We start from the raw sequence: 25866 nt of genomic DNA, 5'->3' as shown, positions 1-25866 counted from the left end.
AGCCAAATCTGTTCTGCCGTTCTTGAGTTATAAGTGATGTAACTAACACGACTTTCTTTTATATATATAGATTGTTGAGATCGGATCATTATATTAAAGCTGCCATACAAACTGACCGATCAAAGTCAAGTTCTTGAAAGGAATCTGTTAGATGTAATATATATTTGTGAAGGAATAGCTTCGGTGCAACAGAAGTTAATGCTTTTCTTGTTCTTCTTATGAATATCACTATGGAGTTCTTTTTTAATTCAGAAAAGTGAAAAAATATTAGAATACAATTAAAAAAAAGTTGTGATATCTGCAATTTAGCCAAATCTGTTTTTTTGTTTTAACGAGTACCATACTGGAATTTATCTACATAACATTATAACATTTAACAGCTCTTAACATTTCTGAGTAACTTTTTTCAATATATTAGTTTTGTTAAAACAAAGCGAATAAAATATATTTTATTTCTTATTTGCAGCCCTCAAACGCATTCTTAAAATTCCTGGCTCTACGCTCGAACAAATAGTATGTAACTTGAAATGCTTGAAGGCATACCTATACGTTATCAGTTTTACAAAAAAGTGATCTTGTAGAGTTTGAAACGTCTAGACTTATCAAGAAAACTACAGATTTTTTGTCACATTTTCACAAATCTTTTTCTTATTAAAATGCTGAGAAGTTTTTAAGATTAATTCACTTAAACTGTTACTGGACAACGATACATCGTATTCAGCTTATTGATATCACTTTTGCTCATGCCGCGTCGTTGACCAATAATCTCACCTTCCTCTTTCAATGGTATAATTGTCTTTTCGCCATTTATCGAGAATGAATAAGCATGGTAGTGTAATATACTACCGTAATCGTATTCCTCATCGTAGTCGTCGATGTAATCTTCGTCATATTTCTCGAAATTAAACTCCATACCCTCCTGAATATTATCGAATTCTATGCGCACGTATTCATCGCGATTCGCGGCACTTTGCATATGAAAGAAGCCGAGCGTGTGTAGGAACTCATGCACGATTGTACCGAGTCGGAAGCAGCCCGTGTCCAGAGGATAATCCTGAAGATTGTAATACTGTACGCCATTCAACCAGCCAATGCTCGAGTAACAGCCGCCCGCCTCACCGGTGATATTCACATAATACTTTTGATCTGCGGTGGCTTCCTCAAAGCGAATGCACGAGAGCTCTTCTATGATTTTAATACCGCGTAAAATGTGGTTTCGATGCGCTTCGTCTATGGAACAAAATTTATTGGCGTGATAAGTAAGAAATAATATGAGATTGTCCAATGTTATAATCTATTACCGAAATATCCATCATTGATTTTGTAGTAGACAGTGTTGTTGGGCCAGCGTAGTGTCTCATTGCGGTGACCATTTCGCTGCGAAGGTGCCAAGACAATATCGCCCTGGAAGTAGCCAGCTATTAGCTCAGCATCATCATAGTCAGACTGGCTTAGTGGAGCACTTAGCGTACTCGTAGTGAGCGCCAGTAGCAATATTCCGACGTAGAACTTCATTATCTGCTGCCTGTGTGCGTTTTTCTTCACAATCAAATTTGAATTGAAATTATTTTTTAGTTTCCGTCGACACATTTACTGAGTCAATAAATAATATTAACATTAGATTAATAAGAACCTTCAAGTATACACTTAGTTATTGTTGTTTAATGACTGCGATAATAAAATATATTAATACTTGGCAATGTGCTGCCGAAACTCGTAAACGTGCCCTGTAGGGAAACCACTGAAGTTGAGTAAGGACTATGGAATGTGGGAGCGTTACTTTGAAAATCCTTTAAAAATTCATTCTCTTTTGAGCATTACTTTTAATAACTAGGTTGTAATAGTTAGCTCTTATTTTGTAGCTCCTTTTTGTTAAGGACAGTGATACCATAGTTATGAGGAAGGAAACGAAAACTTAAAATGGATTTTTTTTTTAATTTTATTTGTATATGTACATATATTCGTGGATTTAATATTTATATGCTTGACTGAACACTTTTCGTTTTGGTAATAAAAAATAATATATTCCTTCATTAGGTGTTCTTGTTTTCATTAAAATTTGAGCCCGCAACTCACTGATATCACTATTATATAACACTTCACCCTTTAAAAACTTAGCGATGATCGTGGTTTTTTTTAAGGTTTTCAACAGGACATGGTTTTTGGATTGAGTTTTTACCACTAACACCGGGTATATTGTAAGTCACTGAAGTCGTAGGCTAATATATGGTGAACCAGTAAGGAAGGGCTAAGTTCGGGTGCGAATGCACATTTTATACTCATGCAACTCGCACGAATCAAAAAAACCTTAAGCCTCAAGCCGTGAACCAGAGGATAGCAATCCAAGCAATTGTATATAGTTGAACTTCCCTAACTCGAATTAGCAGGGCTCGCAGCATGGTCTTTATCAGCGATCTCTTTCCGGCCCTCCAAAAAAGCACCGAAACACACCGTTTTTTGCTAAAGCAACATCTGGGTAAGCCGGCCTGATCATATCAAACGTCTCTGTAGCAGATTTAACGAGTTTCACACAGAATTTAATCTGCTCTAACGAACTCTGCATTTTCGGCTTGCACCACTCACAGAAACACGTCGAAAATGTTTGTCCTGACTCTCTGGGTGGAGAACACTGACCAGCCTTTTGTTCGTTAGCTAGGAACGCCTTCTCCAGTCGGTGCGTCCACGCTCCGAAGTACAGTCGCGCCGGAAAAAAATCAGTCCCATTACTTTCTGGACAAAACCTGTCTATAGACTACAAGCAGCAAAAACTCGTAACACTTTGTTCATAATTTTAAAATTCTTAAGTGTTTCTTCAAAACCTATACCGTTGTCATCAAAGCTTCGGCTTACCTCTGCATCAGCATTCGGACGATTGATAATCTGTTTCCGGGTCGTAAGCATAAATCGTAGATCCAAGACGCCAGTAATAATACATGTCATGACAATCTGGTAGTCGGAAAGCATGGTTTCATTCCCGTTCACGCGATGCTGATTTTGAAAAAATTGAGTGATTTTGGCACCAATCGTGCTTTAATTTTTCTTAGGCCCAAATGATATTTTAAAAGAGTTTTCACTGATCGTTCTGATATCCCAACGATGCCAGTAAAATCTCTGACAGTTAATTGTTGATTCTCAGCACCAGTTGCTTTATTATATTGACATGTTCATCATCAGTTGATGTTGATGGCCGTCTTGGTCGTGGTTCGTCGTCAACGCGTTCTCATTTCTCTTAGAATAATTTGTACCAATTAAAAACACTTGTTCGTGACAAAAAATTATCACCGAAGGCCTTTTCCAACATTCTGAACGTTTCAGCTTCAGAGATTTGATTCCGCACACAAAATTTAATCGAAATTCTTTGTTGAAAAGTTTCACTAATCGTAAAAATCGCCTGATGCACTTTATATACTTCAGAAAAACAAGCGTATACTAAACACAAATGATTATTTTCATGTGAAATTTGGCAAAAGTGTCACTGACAGTCATACCAATCTAGAAAAAGAATGTGTATTTCGATGAATGGCTTTTCGCGCGAAATTAAAATAGAAAGTCGTACTATTTTTTGCCCACAGTAATTCTTGTACTAAGAGAAGACCTATTGGGGTACTTTGGAGTATACAAAGCAGTAGTATGTACCATATACAATATATACAAGACAGTCATGCAAGTCCAACAGAAATTAAAGAATTTGGCAATAGTGGATCAGCCGAATATTGTTATTAAACAACACTTCTCATTACTCCTAATAACAGTTATCGTTTTGGTCATATTTATGTCGATGATATCTTTAAAACTGGCTGATCGTAGCTTCACCTATCGCGTATCAGATAATTACTACTATTACTAACAAATATTAACCATAATTTACAACAATTCCATTCACCATTATATTACACGAAGAATTTCTATATATTAACTACTATAGCTGTATATGTTTAGTGTAAAACCCACGTAGTCAGTGGAACGTCAAGTACGGTACGATAACGATGCTGATCGATAAAGGTCATAAATATTCTTGGATTAAAAATTTAACATTGAATTTGTGCGAAATTCACACATCCAAAGCGATAAGCCGACCACAATATAATACGCACTGATAGAAAACATATTTATGATGCCATAAAGCAATTTTGACCAGAGGTAACTACCAAATAATCATTCATTTGTAGTTTGGACTGCTAACAGTCGTGTTTCTTAAACGTTTCTTTTGAAAATTTGGTAGTGTTTGAAAAACCATGAAGTTACTTATGGGTTTCGTGCTTTTGTCGGCGCTGGGCGCTGCTCTGGCTCTGCCGCTGCAATCAGTAGTGGAGGAAGATCCTGAGTTGACGGCTGGTTACTTCGAAGGTGATATTGTTTTGGAACCAAACCAACGCAATGGTTTGCGCAATGAAACTAAGCGTTGGCCAGACAATCTTGTCTACTACAAATTCAGTGAGGGATTCTTTGGTAAGTAATGAAAGAAATTTTTTCTGCTAATAAATCTGGATCTATTCTTTATATGTAACGGTGTTTTTATACTCTTCACTTAGATAATGATCATAAGAATCATATACTACGCGGCATGAAGATCGTGGAGGAGGTATCGTGCATCCGTTTCAAGGAGGCTACCGAGGATCAGTCTTATTATATCAACATCACCGGCTCAAGTGGTGGCTGCTTCTCAAGCGTCGGTTGGGCCAACGGCGTTCGTTCGTATAATCTGCAGATTTACCCCTTGGATACGGGTTGTTTCCGTCTCGGTACCATTGTGCATGAGCTCTTGCATACACTCGGTTTCTATCACATGCAGAGTGCCGCGAATCGCGATGACTACGTTCGGATAGACACGGAGAACATTCAGGCTGGCACCGAGCACAACTTTAATAAGTACGACGAAGACTTTGTCGATGATTTTGATGAGGAATACGATTACGGCAGTGTGTTGCATTATTCGGCGTATGCATTCTCTGCCAACGGCAAAATGACGATAGTGCCTTTGAGAGAGGAAGAAGCCAGTGTAATGGGCCAACGTCGTAGCTTAAGTCAAAGTGATATAAACAAATTGAATATAATGTATCGTTGTCCTTTGAAAGTGTAATACTTACAGTATAGACAATGGTGCAATGGAAGACCAAGTACAGTTAAAAATAAATTTTGGAAACTCCTTTTTTACTTTTGTGAGTTCACAAATTAGATCAAGTGCTTAGGCCTAAACTCCGGTCAGGGTCCAGTAGAGCGAGTAAAATATATGGAAATGTAAGAGGTTAAAATTAAGGTTTGAATAAGCATGCTTTTGTATTAGTTTACAAAACTTTTGAGAAATTTGATTTGTTGGAAATAACGAAAAGGTAGCATTTGATTAAGTTTTACCTGAATAAGCCTCTGTAGAATAAACGAATTTCATTTATTATATAGAATATAACGAACCAAAGTCAATCATGTTAAGTTTGGAGTATGTGGATAATTGAGTGCTTGGCAGCTATTGTTTTACGTCCTAAAATGCTTATGGACAGAAGATCATGGCTAAATCGACTCACCTCCATACACTGATCAAGTATTCGTATAAAAAAATTCAATACTGTTTTCAAGAAAAAACACAGAATCTTCAAATTTAATGGAAACTGTTAATTATCATTCGAAAACCCATTTATTTTTTTTAAGGTTATCCTTTTCAAATGTTGGCCGCTGCTACGTTTCAGGTGGTATGTCCAATTTTTCGTTCTAGCATTTCGACTGGTAACTGGCGAATAACACGTGTGAAGTTTTGTTTCAAGGATTGAATCGTAGCGGGATTGTCCTAAAACCTAAGGCTTTATATATCCCCACAAGAAAAAATCTAACGGTGTGATATCATACGATCTTAGTGGCCAAAAACGTGAAAGTGACACCAAAACGTACTCTCAATAAATCCATTGATTCATACGATGTGTGAAAAGTGGCGTCATCTTCTTAAAACCAAATGTCACAGAGATCAGAGGTTAAATTTCAGTCATCAAACAGTCGATTAGCATGAATCATTTATCATTTTTGAAGAAATATGGTTATTATTCTGGATGAAATGGCAGTTCTTGAATCTTTTCGGGTTGCCCTTTTTGTTTATAAACGCATTGAGCCTATAATGGGCCTCCTCGCTGAACAAAATCTGGCTCGAAAACGTCGGATGTTCTTGGAACTTTTCAGGAACCTATTGAGCGTACCGATGTCGCTTGGGAAGATCGGAAGATTGGCTTCAGTTTTTGCAAAAGTTATATTTTGTACACTTTCATTTTAAAATCTCGAAGTAAAATGTATCAAGTTGTTCAGTCAGGGCGAGTTGCTGCGAACGACACAGAATCGATTCTCCACAGTCTTCGTGTACATTCTCCGCTACGGGTGCTATATTTTCTTCACTGCTTGCTGGACGTGGTCTATTCGATCGAATATTATCCAATAATTGGTCTTAAGATGGGTGATGGTGTTGCGAATAGTTGCTACTGATCTGGACTAAGGTTATGGTAACGATCAAGAGGAACAACTTCTTCAACTTTCGATTTTGTGGAGTAACTTATTAAAATTAACGAGACTGACAAAATAAAAGTTTGGTTATGTCACAGATCCTTACACTTAACTAAATCATTTAATGATTGCAGCGCTTGAAACAAAGAACTTTGTCTTCATAGTAATGCCACTAGATGAATAAAGTCGGTCTGTGCTACTTCGTAGCAGAGCTCGGAAATAAATTCTATTGCTTTGCTTTTGCAGTGAATACGGTTTTTGTTGAGGTCAACATTTTTTGTAAAACTATTTTCTTAAATTGTGAATTGAAATCAATAACACTTGCCCATATAAGTAATTGAAAAAATAATATAATATAATAATATTATAGGCAATAACTTTTATTGGAAATCTTTTTCGACACCCAAGCTAGTTCACGCAGCTGTTTGCTGATATTTCTCGGATGGTGCTGAAGAACATCTATTATCAAGATTTTGGAAACTAATTTTCATAATACAAATTGAAGGGTTACCCAGAAGTCCGTGAGATCACGTTGAAAATGTAACTGATATCGACTTCAAAACAGAAGTTGAAGATATTGGTAAAATTTAAAAATACTTTTAGCTTTGACGTTACTCCATCCTTGTCGAAAGCAGTGGTTTAATGAAAAGTAAACTTAGCCGCTTTTAATATTAAACCAAAGATGACGCCCAAGTTGTATATAAAGCAATCTAAAAGCGCTCATTCCTGAGTGGTTTTGATGAAGTGTTGGTATTTGGTACATTGGAATACGGAGAAAATTTGTTCGGCGATTCGAAACATTTATCAGTTGAAATGAGGACATGTCTGAGTTTGGTAATGCTTTTGGTGATTAGTACAAGTCGAGCTATACCAGTAGACTCAGTAAGGGAAGAAGATCCCGAACTAACTGCTGGCTATTTCGAAGGTGACATTGTGTTGGATGCAGCGCCGCGTAATGGCATGAGTAATACAAGTCTCTATTGGCCCAACGGTATTGTGTATTATAAAATTTGGGAAGGATTTTTCGGTAAAGAATCTCATACTACTTCACTTTATTAACCTTTGTTTTTTTATTAAACATTTTCTCATGTTGCTATTGTATGCAGATCTAGTACAAGAAACTGTTATTAAAGGCGCCATGAAAACCATAGAAGATGTGTCATGCATTCGTTACATATTGGCCGACGATGACCAGCCATATTTCGTCAACATAACAGGCAATCCTGGCGGCTGTTACTCTACGGTTGGCTTTACTGACGACATTCAAAAATATAATTTAGAACCATTTCCCATAAATCAGGGTTGCTTCCGTATCGGAACCATGATTCACGAAATGTTACACACACTCGGTTTTTATCACATGCAGAGCACTTTTAATCGGGACGAGTATGTTCAGATAGTCTCCGAAAATATTAATCCGCAATATCTGCATAATTTTAATAAATATGACAAAGACATGGTTGAGGATTTTGGAGAAGCGTACGATTATGGTAGTATTTTGCATTATTCGCCGATTGCTTTCTCCGCAAATGGTGAAAAGACTATAGAGCCATTGCAGGAAATACCTGTGGGTTTAATGGGTCAGCGTGTGACTTTAAGTGAAGGTGATATAAGAAAGTTGAATAAGATGTATAACTGTGTTGAGAAAGATTAACACGCGAATGAGGGTCCATTGAAAAATAAGTTAATCGGGGTGATGGCTGATTTAAATAATAATTACATAAGTGAGCATATGTTGTCGGTACCAAGTTTTATTATGTTTGGCCATATTAGCGATATTTATATAACTGTATTACTTTTTGGTTAACTATTAAACAAATATATTATTGATGCAATTATTTCGAATAAATTTTAAACTCTCTGCATATATATATTGTTAAACCTCTTAGTTCGTTATCTCTAACCCATGCAAAGGGTTGCTCGTATGCAGCCTGGAAAAAGTGCAAAATGCTTTAAAGAAGTTAAAAATTTCAGGAAAGTGCAAGAACTATATCGAACAAGCACCAATCCAAGGGGGTGGTTGTTTTTGTAATCTCAGCAGGTTTAAATATGCAATCAGCCTTTCTAGCGGTAAACTCGCATTCTACACTGGTCACTGCAAGCTGAAGAAGCACTTACTCTTACTCACTTGCCGGTGTTGAGACAGGGAGCCTGAAACACCAGAGCACCTGCTAACTGACTGCACAGCAGTCTGCAGACGCAGGTTAAAGTCCCTTGGATCTATATTTCCAAATAGGGATCACATTACTTCGCTGGCACCTAGCAGAATGTTGGACTTTATCAATTTGCTGGAACTAGGTGAGTCTTTGTGATTACGGAGAAAGCACAACAGATATGCGACCGATTAAACCGAGCGACCTGCGTTGCATTTCTCGTTTATCCATCAATCAATCAGAAAGCATAAAATCCGATGTTTTCGAGCCAAATTTTGTTGAGCGCTGAGGCCAATTTCTGGGTCAATGGTTATATAAACAAACTGAAGAGAAACATTAATTGAAAGAATACTTCGGCGGGCCTATAATTTCACGTTTTGCGCCAGTCGATTGGCCACCAAGATCGTGTGATACCACACCGTTAGACTTTTTCCAGTGGGTATATGTAAAGCCTTAAGTCTTTGCGGGCAATTTGATGCAGGCGTTGGAGCAAAACATCACGCGTGTCATTCTAGTTACTAGTCGAAATGCTCGAACGAGTCATCGAAAATCGGACTCAACGGATGGATCATCTGAAACGTAGCCGAGGCCAACATTTGAAAGGGATAAACTTCCAAAAATAAATGCCAAAGAGTGTTCTTTCGAACTTCCCATTAAATTTAAAGTTTTTGGGGTTTTCTTTAGGAAAAATAGAGAACATCGAAGTGGAGCACTGATTCAAAAAGATCCGGAACTAAATTCATTGAAGGTGGCACTGTGTTGGAATTGCTACAGCGAAATGGTATCTGTGACGAAACTTGTTGTTGGTCCAACGGTGTTGTCTACTGCAACTATACTGAAGGGTTTTTCAGGAACTGAGCTCGTTTATTTGCGCTTGGGATCTCACAAACAGAAAACTTTTAAATAATATGCCATTCTATTCAGATTAAGCTCAAGAAACTTTATTAATGGTGACATGCAAACCATAGAAGATGTTTCATGGATGCGATTTGTAGAGGCCGATGATAACAATCCACATTTCCTCGGCATAAGGAGCAAGTCTTCTGGCTGTAGTTCGTCTGTGGGTTTTCAGATCAAGATTCAAATATTAACGTCTCTGGCTGTGCGGACTTAGGAAAATACAAACGGAGCAACCAGAATAGAGAACTCGAAGTCGTTCGCATTGCAGTCAAGCCTACGCAACGTGAATTGGCACGAAATTTTACCATATAATTAGTTGACTATTGCATTCTTCTAGCGCTTTTTCTTTGACTTTCATTCAACATATGTGGGCCTGAGAATAAATGCATGCCAGTAAAACTAACATATGTCAATATAAATAATTAGAATAATCGGAAAATACTTCAGTAATCGTAAATGCCTTGAGAATACACATGTAAACCAAAACCTAAGCCAACCAAAACAACTGCGATTGGTCTCCAGTACACTCCGAAGCAGAAGTTAAGCAAATATCAGCAATTTCAAAGCAGGTGGTAAGTATATATATGTACATATTTGAATCGATGTTGAAAGCTATAGTTTATTGCAAGTATATTTAGTTTCTTTTAACACTACACTTAGGTAATTGCATCGGCTCAATTTGTATAAAAAGCAATCTAAAAGTGGCCGCTCACTGCAGTAGTTTAGGTCAAGAACTGGCGAACATTACTAAACGGATAAAACCTGTGCAAACATTTTTAAAAGCAACAATGAAGACATTTCTGAATTTCGTGCTGCTATCCGTGTTTAGTACAAGTCGATCTTTACCAACAAACTCGGACAACAACTCGACGGAACAAGATCCTGAAGAAAATCCAGGCTTATTCGAAGGTGATATCGTATTGAAACTCTCGTCGCGTAATTGTATGCGCAATGAAGAACACCATTGGCCCCGTGGTATTGTCTATTTTAAGTTTTCCGAAGGATCTTTTGGTAAATAATCTCATCCTATTTTCATTTATTTAATTTTTTCGACTCAATATTTTACCATTTTTATCCAGAGGAATTACAAGAATTATTTATTAGAGGTGCCATGAAAGCCATTGAAGAAGTTTCCTGCATCCGGTTTATAGAGGCCGACGATGACCAGCCATATTTCCTCAACATAACGGCCATGAGCCGCGGTTGTTATTCAACTGTCGGTTTTTGGAACAAGGTTCAAACATTAAATCTAAAATCTTACCCAATTGGTAAGGGTTGCTACCGCCCTGGCACCATAATGCATGAATTGTTACACACTCTCGGCTTCTATCACATGCAGAATGCTTATAATCGTAGTAAATATGTTCGAGTTGTTCGAGGAAATATTAAAAAGGGCCATGAGCATAACTTTAAAAGATACCCCAGAAGAATGTCTTCTAATTTTGGTCAAGGCTACGATTATGGTAGTATAATGCACTATTCGTCTCGTGCGTTTTCGATAAATGGTAAAAAGACTATAGTGCCATTGCAGAAAGTATCGAAGGGTGTATTGGGGCAGCGCAATGGTATTACCCAATCTGATAAAAAGAAGTTGAATAAAATGTACGGCTGCAGTAAGAAAAAGAAAAAGTATACACATGAATGATTATAAAATACTGTGCTTTTATATATAATAGAAATAACAGTGCTTTTGTACTTTTCTTTATCGGTGTCAGTAACATTTACTCAGAAATTCAATAAAAATGTTTGCCATATTTGAAAGTGAGAGCTCTGCGAAAATGCTAGAAACTAGCCAAATTAAAAAACTTTAATTGGTAATATTGACCACAGATCATCTTAAACCTGGACTTATTGCTGGGCTTTCTAAAATCGGAATTTTTTCGCTTCGTTTGTAGTCCAGACATTGTCTTGCTAGAAAGTCCAATTAACTTCGTAAAGTTGACCTGCGAATCCTATCAATTCAATATCGGGCAAGTCTAAATACATTAGTGCATTCATGTTTGTCGATATGTAGCATTTTGAAGTTCTGTCTTCTTAACGAAAAGCAACCATAAAATTAGTCGTGCCCTCAACGGAAACAGCTGAATTGAGGGTTATAAGTATATGTAGTATATGTATATGGTGACAATATTTCTTATAACCTTAAAGTCGAAATTGAATTTCCGTCGCTGAAGACCCGTTACGTCACATTTCATATTTGACTATAAATCCGAAACTTTTGACAAGATTTTTATTTTTCTTTTAAATTATTTACTTACTATTTTTACCAAAAGCTAATTGTTTCAAACCTGAGGAAAACAGGGTCTACCACTACATTGTGACATGCATGAACGAAATACAATTATCAGACGTACATATCGCTCATTTGCTGCAAGACCGGCATAATTCAAAAAACGTGATTTTTGAGTTAATGCTGCAGAATTGTTCGTTATATCATACTTCATGTTGAGTGAAAAATTCATATGAATACCTCTTATATGCTCCGCTTAAGAAGAGGTGTAAGGTTGGAGTCACCGTGTAAGGTTGTAGTAAGTTGAAAACTTTAAACGCGTTTTCTGGCGAATCGATTTTTTTGACTTATGCCGGTCTTGCAGCAAATGAGCGATATGTGGCCCATTGCCACGCTCACAAAATGTCATAGTACAGCGAGAAACCATAAAATGTTTTAGTAAGCCGCAAACTAAGATATAAAATTGTAATTTGGTATAGGTTATCTAAGTATGGAGCGGCATCTATATTTAAAACTTCTTTAAAAGGTCTGCTTGGCTCTAGCCCCAAATAAGTGTCATATAAATATATTAGAAGCCCTTAAAGATTATAAAATTAAATTGCACAGTCGAGCTGGTGGTTAAAGGGTTCATTAAAGTCGGTATAAAAACTTGGCAATAGGTAAGCCACCGTACATCTTAGCCAGAATCTTTTATCTCAGGAAGTATTTTACAGGAAGAAAATGGGCGAAATCGGGTTACAACCACGCACTACTTTCTATGGAATATAATTTTCTATTCCAACTGATTCTTTCGCTTTTTAATATACAAATCAAACACCAGTAGAGTTATTAGTACATAACTTTGCAAGAAAATGCTTTCGAGATATGATATCTCATGTTTAAAAGTTTTAGAAACCCATAAATTTTCAAGTCCCCGATTGCCGTTTACTGCATATAATAATTTAGTATTATAAATATAGCAAACAAAAAGCAGTATACTCGTATTATAACTAATCTAAGTGAGTCTAAGCTCGGTAATATAAGATAATTTATATTCCTCAACATTCGATGAAAAAGTTTTCATAAAATTGTGAATTCAGCTCTACAGTTCGAATGATTTTCTCCAGGGGCAGATTGAAGAAGTAGCACGGTAGGGAACTGCCTTGTCTGAAACCTCGTTTGGTATCGAATATCTCGGAGGGATCCTTCCCTATCCTGGTGGAGCTTTTGTTATTGCTCAACGTCAGTTAACACAGCCGTATTAATTTTGCGTGGATACCAAATTCAGACATCGTGGCATAGAGGCAGCTTCCTTTCGTGCTGTCGAAAGCAGCTTTGAAATCGATGCAGAGGTGATGTATATCGATGATCTTTTCACGGTATTTTCCAAAATTTTTCGCATGGTGAACATCTGGCCAGTTGTTGATTTTCTAGGCCTGAAGCCGCGCTGATAAGGTCGAATCAGTTTGCTGACAGTGGGCTTTAATCTTTCATACAATACGCTCTATAGAATTTTATATGCGATGTTGAGAAGGGGAATCCCACGGTAGTTTGCGCATATTATGGGGTCTCTCTTTTTGTGGATTAAGCAGAACACACTTAAATTCCAATCGTTGGGCATGCTTTCGTCCGACCATATTCCATAAAGAACCTGATGCATGCTCCTTATCAGTTCTTCGCCGCCGTATTTGAATAGCTCGACCGCCATCGACCCCTGAAGTTAATTAGCAATAAGAAAAAGGTCTTGAATAGTTTTAAGTATTTTTAGTTTTGGTGTATTTGTGATTTTAAAGCTTTTTTTTATACAAAAAAGTGCAAAATTTTTTTTACTGTTATGTATATTTCAAGGTACGATAGCAATAAGAATACGGTATTTATAAGCTAAGCCAAGCTTAAAAATGCTATTGACCAGTGTAACTAATTTAAAGATATGCTTTTCGCTGTGAAAATCAATAAATCGCTAATATGGCATACGAAAACTTTGTTGGCACATGCAATTCGAAATGGAGCCTATGTAAGCAGCTGTGTGCTGATTTGCCGTGAGCAGATTTCAAGAACCTCTAAAGTCAAATTTTCTAAAAAAATGTATGAAAAAATTAGGGGCCATATTGGATAGCTTATTACTAAGATCAAAAAGCGTTTATTGCGCATTCGGTGTTCTAGTTCGCAGGGAAAATTTTACTGTTATTGGTTTCAAAGCTGAAGATACATATATCCAAATCTATGTCGAAAGCTATAGTTGAATGAATTTGGACTAAGTCACTTTTAATAGCAAATCAGTGACTAAACTTATTTTCTATAAAGAGCACTGCAAATGTGGACTTTAGCTTATATAGTTTTTATTCATTGGCCTATACGAACCTACATTTCTACATTTTGGAAAATTTTAAATATTGATGAAGTGAAATGAGGACATTTCTGGTTCTGGCGCTGCTTGCGATGATTAGTGGAAGCCATACTCTGCCAACAGTTGTACAGTGGGAAGAAGATCCTGAGCAGACTCCCGGCTTCTTCGAAGGCGATATCGTCTTGAGACCGAAAAGCAGAAATTGTATGAGCAATCCATCTCAACATTGGCCAGATGGTATTGTCTACTACAAGTTTTCGGAAGGAATTGGTATATCAAGTCAGTTTATTTTTTGATTGAATAATGAACACTGTTTGTATTCAGATGATGTACGAAAGGATTTCATTAGAAACGCGATGAACATTGTTGAAGAAGGTTCGTGCGTGCATTTCAAAGAAGCGGACGACGACCAGCCGTATTTTGTCAATATAACGGGAAATCCTGGCGGCTGTTATTCAACTGTTGGTTTTGTGGAGGACATTTCTATATTAAATTTACATAAACATGACTTAAATACGGGATGCTATCGAACCGGTAAAATAATTCATGAATTGTTGCACACTCTCGGTTTCTATCACATGCAAAGCACTTACGATCGGGACGATTATATTCGGATAGCCTATGAGAATGTTAAGCCAGACTTTGTGCATGACTTTGCAAAATACTCTAAGGACTTTGTTGAAGACTTTGGTGAAAAATACGACTATGGTAGTATTATGCATTATTCGCCGCATGCCTTCTCGGCAAATGGTGCGGAAACTATAGTGCCGTTGCAAGAAATACGGGAGGGTTTAATGGGTCAGCGCGAGGCTTTAAGTACAGTTGATTTAATCAAGTTGAATAAAATGTATAAATGCCCTGAGTTGCAAGTGAAAGACTAAGAATTGGAACATCCGTATAATATATGACTATATACCTAGATGAAAACCGATATATTCCAAATCTTCTAACTAAAAGCTTTCGTAGTAATTTGATCTCTTATTTTAATATAAATAATTATCCAGAAATATAACAAACACTCTAAAAGTCTATACAGATGGCTAGAAAATGAACTCTGAAGTTGGTGCGGGAATGTACCATCCAGAGTTAGGCATAAGAAAACCTTTTAAGTTTAAGTTTTAAGTTGATAATAACTTCGTAACGCATATCGGCCAGAAGTGTCTTGGGAAGCAGCGCGGAAGTATTGCCAGAAGTAAGGAACTTCACTCCTACTGAGCGTCAGGCCACAAAAGCATCGTGAGCAATGAAATTGTGGACGAGATTGCCAAGAATGATGTACGGTTAACATCCGAAAACGTGATCAACGTTGGTAAACCCACAAATTGTCTATACGACGTATTCAGCAGAAACATGTTAAAGAAAATCAAAACCCAATGGAACGAGCTACTTGTATACAAAACTGCAAATGTTATGTGCAAAGGCACTCGATAAAGAGACTGTAGGAACATGATGAGAACACTAATTAGTCACTGTCTTGTGACGACAGACGCCCGCAGGATGGGCCTGACAGATCGAGAAGATTGCAGGATATGTCCAAAGCATTTGGTGTCCCCACGGTATGATACACTGGAGGAGGTATCGAAAGTGAGCCCCAGAGTCGCGTCAAGCGCCGGCATCCGAATGGATGACTACTTATCTTAGACCTAGCAACTGAATCTGGTATCGCAAAGGAGCAAAACTGGTTTATGGGTGGCTTATTGGCCTACGAGATTAACTTAATCAAACCTATCATGGTAGTCTTGCTCCAATTCATTTTACAAACAAAATTTCTAAGGCTTGTACAATCGATAGGGATGTGTTGTGCTTTTTTACTCTCTCTTGCTTTTACTCTGTCGTATATAGCTATTATACTTAGTCCCTATACTTCTTTTTACATAAAAAGTGGGTATGCAGCTCAATCTTTAGTTGAAGGGCTAAGAATTTTCCCAAAATTTTAATCCCTTTAAAATATTCACTTCTCGCACATATTACTCGAATCCCAGGAGTAAAATAATTTGGTGGCGTATTTTTAAAAGAACACAAGGTCACAAACAAGTTATTTTAACTTTGTGAGAATGACAAAGCAGGGACCATTAAGAGAGAAATTATGATGCGCTGACCATACGAAGCTGATTAAGTTGTCCGCGTAAGCTCATTAAGTATATGAAATGAAAGCGAAGGCGAGGATTGTGTGAGCTGAAAATGAACAAGTGATAGCAATTAAAAATCCATTAATTTAAGCCAACCCATAAAGCCTGCGTAAACATGCTTACGTACTGATGTATCCGAAAGCAAGAGCGCTGGAAGATATTTTTGCAAAGTGTATGCAAACTCTTGAATACACAAGCACAGGAAAGCATTGCAAACACGCGCACTCACATAATGTTGCGCAAAGTTCAGGAGCAAACGGAAACGAAATGATTTTCGCAAAGTATTTACGCCAGCTCGGCCTTGCCATTCAACCATTCGCTGTATACTCACAGTCCGGTGGCATTGAGCACATATTTAAAGGACGTGGACCACATTATGAATATTTTTCTATAATGCATATTAAATTGAATTCCCCTTGGCGAAATGCAATCACCTTTCATTAAAATTTGTGAATTGAGAAGTTTGGCTTCGAAGGCCACGCCGATAGATAGTCAGTCAAGCCAAGTTTCCTGAGAGTTTTTCGGTTAGACGTAAATTCCAGAAGTTAACCCGCTATTAATAAATAATAACAGGCTATCAGTAGCAGAAAAAGCATTCTATTTGGGATTAATTTTAGACAGGAAGCTTTCCTGGAAACCAATTTTAGATGCTAGGGGAAAGCAAGTAGCCACAGCACTTTATACCTGTAAAAGGATTGTGGATCTAAATGATGTAGGTATACGGGTCTGGTAGTCAATAAAGGGAAAGAAATAAGTGGTCGCGGTAATGCATATAAAGAGTATCTAGTACCGGGTTTTCCAAAAGGTATCATATGGTTTCAAGGTGTCGTTTTGGCCATTTGTAATATGTCATGATTTTTAATTATATTTGCTTTGTATTCAGTAATGTTTACACTTTCATCATGGAATGACATACGTAAGAACAACGTTTAGTAATTATTCAATTTTATTGTCAAAACATTTGTTTTCAAATTGCAAATTTTCTTGCGCTTTTGCCACTTTATGTTCCAGCGTTGGGACTGCCTCAAACCACAACCTGGCGGATTTTGTGGAAATGATTTGGGCTTGAATCCATAAAAAATTGTTTTCACTGAAGAACTGAAGCCATTGGACTACCCTAACTTCGTAAATGGGTTGATTTTGCTATGGAGCAACTTAAAAATGATAATGATTTCTTTAAGTAAATCATCTTCTCGGATGAGGATCACTTTCATCTGAGTGTCGGGCAATGGAACGTCCGCTCCATCGTCATCTATTGTGGAATCGATTTTCACCATTAGCCATCCACAATGCGTCTCGCTTTCCTCTACAACTGGTTGATTGTAATGTTGCGAGGTAGGCAGTCTGTTTTCTCTATGGCTACGCGGCACTTCTCATCGTACCAGCTGTTTTGCATTTTCCGAAGATAACTGGTTTCGGTTACAGCTGTACGTAAGGAGCTTGAAATGCCGTTGACGAGTTCTCTCAGAGAACAGAGGTGCAAGTCGAGTAGAAAATCGTTCGGCTGTCTGTTATGATTGCAGCTTCGCGAATTTTAACTATCCTTGTGTTTGTTGGCGAGCGCTCTTTGCTGTACAGAAACGGGTGCGTGTCTTGGCTGTTACAAGATTGTGGTCCGAGTCGATATTAGGACTCGGTACCATATTTGGTTATTTCGTTCGTCAGTAAAAGTATGGTGACAATGAAAAGTCCCAGAGAGAGTAAAATATAATATTACTACGAAAATTATATCGAAAGTTAGAAGCATTTAAAATTGGAGTATTGCCCTCTACAGAATTTAATATAAAATTGAATTTTATTAAAAACATGTGACTTTCTTTAAAATGGTACGAATTGTTAATTGTTATTATTATATAGGCCATAAAAACTATTAAATTACCAAAAATATTTCTAACTTTACAATACGAGGTTCCTTGAATTTGTGGTAACCTGCACAGTTGGAATATAATTGGTCGAAATTCCAGACAACCTTATTTTGTACATAAATACGTTTACAATTTCAGTGGCAAATATTCGGAAATTAACAGTACTTGCTGCTAAAAGCAAAACAGATTTTGGCAAAATATTTTCTTCAAGAGCTCACAGAGAGAATTAGGCGTGGCGGCACCGCAAAACCGAGGAAGACATGTAGACTGCAGCAAAACGCACACAACTTTGCAATGCAAAAACTTAGTTAGAAGCCAATTTTTATTCCAGAACTCGTGTATGTGTGCCAGTGTGTGCTGAATGCTAAGTAAGAGCTGCTTAACCATATTTTCCAATTGAAAAATATTCACAAGTAATAAATTATATTTTTCGTTACGCACATTTGCACTCGATGCCAATAAGCCTCACACATATGTCGGCCTTATTACTCGCATATAGGCGAAATTGTAAGCGTGAGTGTGTGTGTGTGTGTGGGAGCAAGTGAGCTGTTGGCTGCATGTGCATGGCTGTCCAGTGAAATTACCATTTGGAATTTATTTTTTATCACAACCAAAAATTTATGGTTTTCACAGTATTGTAGGGCTGTGGCGAAATTTTCTTCGTTGCTTTGTCGACTTGCTGCAGCAACAGTAATAGGAGTTTGGCAGTGCGGCAAAGCACATTTGCACCACATAAATTATCTGAAAATGAAAAGCGTTGCATTAGAGCATCGATGGCTTTGCTTTGCATCTCATATATGAATAAATGTGCTTTACATAAAGATATATACACGTACAATGACAGAAGAGGGCCGTGTTGTTGTTGTAGTGAGTGCAATTTACGCGCTCATTGTGGCTCATTTCTAGTAAAAGCACTGTCGGCACAGTGAAGCCGCTTCTGATTTCTGATGATCTATAAACATTAAGCATAACTCCGTTGGTTCTGACTTCCTTGACTTGATTAAATGCTATATATTTTATTTTACTTTTAAGGTCGCTGTAATCAAATATCACTGCCAGAAGTGATACTAACGTTTTTGTATAGGGTGGATTGGATTTGGATAAAACAAATTTCGGATGACAACTTGGCCGAATAAAATCCGGGTCAATTCCGGTAATGTAAACAACCACCTGAGCTCGGGCAGCCACTTGAATATAAATAACTTTTATACAATTTCGTTATAGATATCGTAGTCGACTAAACTATAAATTATCCAGACAATACTCTTACATGTTCAACATGCGAGTATGTTCTGTACGCTAAGGGTCCCGCTTAAGGCTAATCATTTCCTTTGCATGTCCTTCAGTATGGTCACTTCTTATTTCAATATACTATGATGATATGTAAAATAGAGAGAATCGGAATTCACTACATTGTGAATAAGGGGTTTGAACCACGGTATTTATCCAGGATGATCATCAAGATCAACTGATGATCAACACGTCAATAAAATAGAAAAATTGGTGCTTGAGAATCGACGATTAACAGTCAGAGATCTTGCTGGCATCATTAGAATATCGAAAGGATCAATGAAAACCATTTTGAAAGATCATTCGGGTCAAAGAAAAGCGAAAGCAAGATTGCGTTCAAACCAAGATGTCATGAAACGTATTATTACTGGTGATGAGTCTTGAATCTATGGTATGCTTACGACCCGGAAACACACAATCAATCGGCCGAATATCGTGGCAAAGGTGAGCCAAATCCGAAAAAAAACTTCGAAGCAGGCCAATAGTACGTTGAGGTTACGTTGATAGTTTAGGTAGTTAGGTAGTGATAGTTTTCTACGATAATCGAGATGTGGTTCACTCTGAACTCCTTCCGATCGGCCAAACTGTGAACAAGGAATACTATTTCAGTGTTATGCGTCATTAGCCGAAGATATTCGTAAAAAGAAGCCGCAATTATGGATTGAAGACTCAAGGTTTTTGCGTTGCATAATGCATGGATTTTCAATGAGTTTTTCTCGTATTTTTCAATCAATATCGTGCCGCAACCACCGTATTCGGTTGATTTAGTTCAGTGTGACTTCTTGCTATTTAGCAATTTTAATAATTATAACGAATGCTCGGGGAAACCATTGTGACTCAGTTGAAGGCATTAATAATAGTATAAAGCCAGACGGAAGTGCTAGAATATTTTATCAGGTATATGGGAGAAAGGGGCCTAAAAAATGCTCTCTGTCCATCAAAGGTAACTTTGAAAACCCTGATTTCAGTTATATTGGAGCTAGGGGAAGTTTGGACCCGATTTTATCCATTTAAGGCACAAATTTGGACCGTTTTAAAACTGAATTTAGATATTATCTATTAGGTATACGGAGGATAAGAGAAATATTGACCAGATTCAACCCATTTTTAACATACATGCATACTATTCCGAATTCCATTCACTTATCTCAATCCTTGACGAATTTTCGGTAAAAAGTCATCCATAGGCACTGGAGTTTACCTTTTCGGTATATGAGGGCCTTGGCAATTGTAATCTGATTTCGAATTTTTTTACACGATCTTAAGGCCACTATTTGTGCAAAGTTTTATCCCGATATATTCATTTGTTTGATTTGCAGACTGAAAAGTGAAAGAGTCAGTTGAAATTTAGAATTGTGTTATATGGGAAGTAGATGTGGTTACGCAGTCTGTTTTCGTCCCTTTCACGTAAAAATGTTAGAATAATGTTTTGTGATGAATATAGTTGAAATTTGTAATTGATTAATACTTTTTTTTGAAGTATTTTAAGTTACAACTGTTATGAGGGGACTGGGTGGGTTATCAGCCGTTTTCTCCTCTACACACCCTGTCGCAAGGGGTGCGAAAATAATTTGTCCGGAGCAATTAGGGTCATGTCATATGGTTTCAATAGTTTGGAAGGTATATACTGCAAATCTATTAGGGTCGGGGTCATAATACTTTTAATTTTTACTCAATTTATCACTTGCACAGACGGACGGACAGACAGTTACTCAACATTAAACTAGTCAAGTCATCCTGCTCATTTATAGATATTTATATGTAAGCCTTACTCTTCAGTGATACAAACAACAGTTCGTTCAACAAAACTACAATACTCTGTAGCAACATATATTCGAGTATAAAAATAAAATGCCAGAAACGTTTCATTCGGCCTTTAAGTGAGAATTTGTTACTTTTATTATTCTGAAGTAATAGTTTAGTCGCTTCTAGTTACATTAATAATAATGGCATTTTATTAAATTCCATATTTTACATATAGCGACACACTGTACTCCTAACTCCTATATTTTGAGCATACTTTTAGGCGCCATCGAAGCTGCATAACAACTTCAACAGCCAATATACGCCCGTTGCCATTGGCCTACCCCAAGCGAAACTCAGGCGCTACATATTTGAACATTTTAATTTTACATAAAACACACAAAGTCAGGCAAAAGTGCGACTGCGATTCAGATTGAGACAAAGTTTAGAAACCAAAATAATAAAAGCCGCAGAAAGCGTAGCTCGACTGCCATTGCCATTGCCGCTTGCCACACCGACACTTCGAGGCTATGAGTGCGAATGCGATTTCGGAGCATGTCGAAGCGGAAGTTGAAATCAAATTTATGGCAATTTATGGCTTGACATATGCCATCAAAGCGCGCGTGTGTGTGTGTGTGTGTCTGAAACAGAGTGCTTATGAATGCCTTCAAGTTGGGCCGACAAAACACTGGATTTGCGGCGCTCTTGCTCTTGCCACAGCCGCACTACAATCGCTCACACTATCAGGCAGAATGCCGCAGTACTTATCTGCACGGTTCATGTGTGTGTGTGCATGTATAGATAGAGTTTGCTGCTGACGTTGCAAGTTGCCGACGCAAGCTCATATTTACATAAAATATATGCAACAGTGGCTGAAAAAGCGTTTAAACACACCAACAAATACTCACACAAGCGCCACACACTCACTCAAAAGTATGGTTATGTGCGTTTTTGTTGTTGCACTACCATCTGTGTGCGCACATTTGCACTTTAGTAAATTCACACATTTACGAGCGTCTATGCGCTGGCTTATTGTATTTTTGCGGTCTCTAACTGTAAATTGAAAATAAGACATTCAGTTTTCGCATAAATTTCATACATTTCGGCGTGTAATGCACGCACCCACATACACACATACAAACACTAGTTACATGTCAGCGATATTGAGGTATGAGCGCCTTGAACAATTGTTTTCATGCGACGCATTTGAAATCTCTCTGCCATCGCCCAGCCACTTAGATTTTACGAAAGCCATTTTTAGCTATGCTGGAGAGATGTACGCATGATCCCTGATTTAATAATGAATAAAAAATAATAAAGATGGTTAAAAAATTTAATAAATGAAATTATTTGAGGGAAATAAATCTAAATCTGAAATAATATTTTTAGTAAAAAACTAGAAAAACCTTAACATCGGCTACACTTAAGCTTTAATACATTAACAGGTGAATTTTTTAGCATAAAAGTGTTATAAATACTTCTTTTTAATTGGATATTATAGCATTGCCTTGTACAATAATTCATGCCAAATTTCGTGAAGGTACCACAAAACAAAAACGTTTTCCATACAAGGAGTTCAGTTTCATCGGCCAGATTGTATAGCAGCCATAAGCGATGAGTGTTCGATATTGACGGTTCCGAATGTCTCCAAATGAGGTGCTTCTTGGTGTGCAAAAGACGTTTGCAAAATTTCAGATCAATATCTCAAAAACAGTGGGACTAGTTTGTGTATATACAGACAGGCACGGTTAATTGGCTCACTTTGTCATGCTGTTCACTTATATATACATTTTATGGGGTCTCGGAAGTTTCCTTTTGAGTGTTAAAAACATCGTGGCAAACTTAATTTATCCTGTTCAGAGTATAAGAATTGCACCAAATTCCTTTCAATCAAAACTAGAAAAACTTTTTATAAGTAAAAACTGTAAATTAAAGCCACTAAAGAGTAAATAGGGAATCAGTTGCACTTGATAACGGCAGCCTATCGTCGAGGCATTGTAAGGCGTTAAAATTAATCTTTAAGGCTCACGAATGCATTTGAAAATAATGTTTAGGTCATTGTCGTAATGAAACCGGCTCTTAAACACGACTGCAGTTGATCTCTAAATTATTTTTGTACACAAATATACCCATAATTTCTTTTATTTTATGAAGAAATTTTTATTTCCTGATTATTATCTTTTGTGACCATTTAATAATGAATTTGGATTCTTCCCAGAGTAACATATATTTCCATTATGAATCAGTCGTTTTGCTGTGAAATCGCGTGCAATCTGGGCTGTCTTTACTATGGTTTCCGTAGTCCTTGTGTTCCTATCTCCCCAATCCTTCTGCGAACAGTTGTGCTGTTGACTGATAATAAGCCCTCTAATACAGCCCTTTCATTAAGTCAGTTGAGTTAGCAAATAAATTTTAATTTCCATAATATTTTGTACAATTGTAAGTGTTGGGAGATGTTTTCAGGCAAACTTATTAAAACTCATTTTCTTATATTTCTTACTGGATTGTTACATTAGTAGTCATTTTAATTTATATTATTATTGGGAAACATTTTCATAGTACACTCGTCAACTTACGCTTTCAGCACACTCTGGAGACCATGTTCTTAGCCAACTTTTGTTCAGATCTTTTTTTATAGATCTTTTAAAAGAAATCTTGGAGAAAGAGAAATTGAGCGGTTCTGAAATCGGTTTAATTCGTCTCCATTAACTATGGCTTTGCCCCTGTAGCAATCTCAAATGATGTAATATATTATATAAAATAGACATACTTCTTAAAAGTACCTCAATCCGACAATTGTTCGTGAGCTCAAACACCTTAATGTGAAGAAGGTTTTTTTTTATCGCACCAGCACTCGTTACAATGATACTGGTAGCATCGCAAAACGCCATGGAGGTGGTCATCATAAGACTGCAACGTCACTTGAGATGGTTCGGAAAGCGAAGAAGCGACTTGAGCGAAATCCAAGACGAAGAGCCAATCAAATGGGTAAAGAACTGAAAATATCCGACTGCAGTATCCAACGCATATTGAAAAATTAGCTCAAGGTCATGCCTTACTAGTTCCGAAAGGCTCATGATCTCACACCGAAGCAGCAACAAGTAAGACTTGAGAGAGCGAAGCAGATGCTTCGCTTGGCCGAAAGCGGTCAAATTCCGAACATTGTGTTTTCTGACAAAAAAATTCTTCCAATTGAGCAATCCGTAAACTCTCAAAACGATAGGGTTTACTTGACCGACCGTTCATACGAGAATCTAAGTCATCGGTTGGCCACTAGGAGGCAGCACCCGCCACAATATTGATTTGGGTCGCTGTCACCGCACATGGGCGCTCAACGAGCCTGGCGTCAAAGTAAATGCGATATATTATCGGGAAAGTGTTCTAAAGGCTGCTTTGAAGCTGTGGGCAAAGAAACATTTCGGTCGCAAACCATGGACGTTTCAACAAGACTCAGCACCGTCTCACAAAGCGCGAGTGAACCAAGAATGGCTGAAAAACAACGTTCCGAACTTCATTACGAACACACAATGTCTCTCGAATTCAGCAGATGCGAATCCAATGGATTATTCTCTCCGGGCTATTTTGGAAAAAATGGTAAAAAATACATCAGTTTGGAGATGCTAAAGAAAGTCATTGTCCGTGAGTCGGAAAAAAATACCGGCAAGTCACATTCGGGCAGCTTGCGATTCGTTTTTTGACCGTCTCAAGGGCATAATTAATGCAAAAGGTGGTCATATCGAGCAAAAGTGAATTGGCCCTGAATTTATGATTATGATTTACTTTATTCTGCCTTGGTCAAATGTTATTTTGGAATTTAATTGTATCTATCTTTGCAAGAAACTGCGGGAAGCTTTTTTTTGCAATTGTCAAAAAGGATGAAATTCAGTATTTTTGTATGGTACTATATGTTGTAGTTTTTCAGTTTTTTTTTGTTTCGTTAAGCATTTTTTTCTTTTGGTTCACTCTGTTAATTCTTAATTATCACATGCGAGCATTACTAAAATATATAAAGAGTGATCTATTTCGAGGTTCTCTACTTTTTTAAAGAAAAAACACAGAAATGTCAATGACTCTTTGGACTTCAAACGTATTTTTTTAGGCTACCCAGAAGATACTTGGTCAAAGACTGGAAGTCGTAAGCTGCTTGAGCCATATGTAAAATAATCGGTTCTGGCCAATCCCGAGTGAATGCCGATCAGAGAACTTTCCTCTTTTGCGTAAACTTCAACACATGGCTCCATCCTCCATAAGGAGTTTGCATTTCTTATATCTTCTCAGAATGGCATTAAACTTTTCAAAATATACTTTATTTTCTAAAGTTGATATCGAGGATTGTATTTGTTCCACAACCCGGATGGAACAATACTTCGGGTTTCGAATTTTACAATATCATTAATAAGGCGAGAAAGTTCTACTTTATATGAAGTCTGTAAATAAGCGGTGTGACTTAAACAACTCCTGGGAATTTCAAATGACATCATCATCGTCGTTATTAACTGATTCTACAATCTACTACTATTTTCAGCTCTTTGAAGTAATCAGAATAATAAACAGCAACTTTTGAGCACGTACCCCAATGTGTTACGCATGGTCATGGCGGTAGAGGTACCAGGCAGAATGCGTTGAAATTCATTGCGCCTTAATGGAGCCTACAAAAATTTATTTAGTTAAAAGTTCTAAAATCCATGCGAAAGACAAGTGAAATGCGTTTTTAGGATGCATATGTAACTTGGAGCGCATTACCAGCAGCCAG

The 25866-nt window shown here is 37.3% G+C and overlaps 5 protein-coding genes across 5 annotated transcripts; 4 read left to right on the top strand and 1 right to left on the bottom strand.

Annotated features, from left to right (window-relative positions):
• Nucleotides 1–667: 667 nt before the first annotated feature.
• On the bottom strand, nucleotides 668–1590 carry LOC125778422 (seminal metalloprotease 1-like). Its single transcript, XM_049455820.1, has 2 exons — nucleotides 1302–1590; nucleotides 668–1230 (listed from the first exon to the last, which is right to left on the bottom strand). Exons 1-2 carry the CDS (start codon nucleotides 1588–1590, stop codon nucleotides 686–688), a joined length of 834 nt encoding a protein of 277 aa, XP_049311777.1. The 3' UTR covers nucleotides 668–685.
• Nucleotides 1591–4147: 2557 nt separating this feature from the next.
• LOC105222068 (seminal metalloprotease 1) lies at nucleotides 4148–5154 on the top strand. The gene is made up of 2 exons (XM_011199254.4): nucleotides 4148–4449; nucleotides 4533–5154. The coding sequence occupies exons 1-2, from the start codon at nucleotides 4236–4238 to the stop codon at nucleotides 5078–5080; spliced, it is 762 nt and encodes a 253-aa protein (XP_011197556.2). The 5' UTR covers nucleotides 4148–4235; the 3' UTR covers nucleotides 5081–5154.
• A 2049-nt stretch (nucleotides 5155–7203) lies between these two features.
• Nucleotides 7204–8346, top strand: LOC105222070 (seminal metalloprotease 1). The gene is made up of 2 exons (XM_011199255.4): nucleotides 7204–7504; nucleotides 7584–8346. Exons 1-2 carry the CDS (start codon nucleotides 7291–7293, stop codon nucleotides 8129–8131), a joined length of 762 nt encoding a protein of 253 aa, XP_011197557.1. The 5' UTR covers nucleotides 7204–7290; the 3' UTR covers nucleotides 8132–8346.
• A 1878-nt stretch (nucleotides 8347–10224) lies between these two features.
• LOC105222071 (seminal metalloprotease 1) lies at nucleotides 10225–11323 on the top strand. The gene is made up of 2 exons (XM_011199256.2): nucleotides 10225–10541; nucleotides 10610–11323. Exons 1-2 carry the CDS (start codon nucleotides 10319–10321, stop codon nucleotides 11173–11175), a joined length of 789 nt encoding a protein of 262 aa, XP_011197558.2. The 5' UTR covers nucleotides 10225–10318; the 3' UTR covers nucleotides 11176–11323.
• A 2743-nt stretch (nucleotides 11324–14066) lies between these two features.
• On the top strand, nucleotides 14067–15117 carry LOC105222072 (seminal metalloprotease 1). Its single transcript, XM_011199257.2, has 2 exons — nucleotides 14067–14356; nucleotides 14411–15117. The coding sequence occupies exons 1-2, from the start codon at nucleotides 14146–14148 to the stop codon at nucleotides 14965–14967; spliced, it is 768 nt and encodes a 255-aa protein (XP_011197559.2). The 5' UTR covers nucleotides 14067–14145; the 3' UTR covers nucleotides 14968–15117.
• The last annotated feature ends 10749 nt before the right edge of the window (nucleotides 15118–25866 follow it).

The sequence above is a fragment of the Bactrocera dorsalis genome, chromosome 1 (assembly GCF_023373825.1).
Source record: "Bactrocera dorsalis isolate Fly_Bdor chromosome 1, ASM2337382v1, whole genome shotgun sequence".
Taxonomy (NCBI): domain Eukaryota; kingdom Metazoa; phylum Arthropoda; class Insecta; order Diptera; family Tephritidae; genus Bactrocera; species Bactrocera dorsalis.
This window is presented reverse-complemented; position numbering and strand designations above follow the sequence as displayed.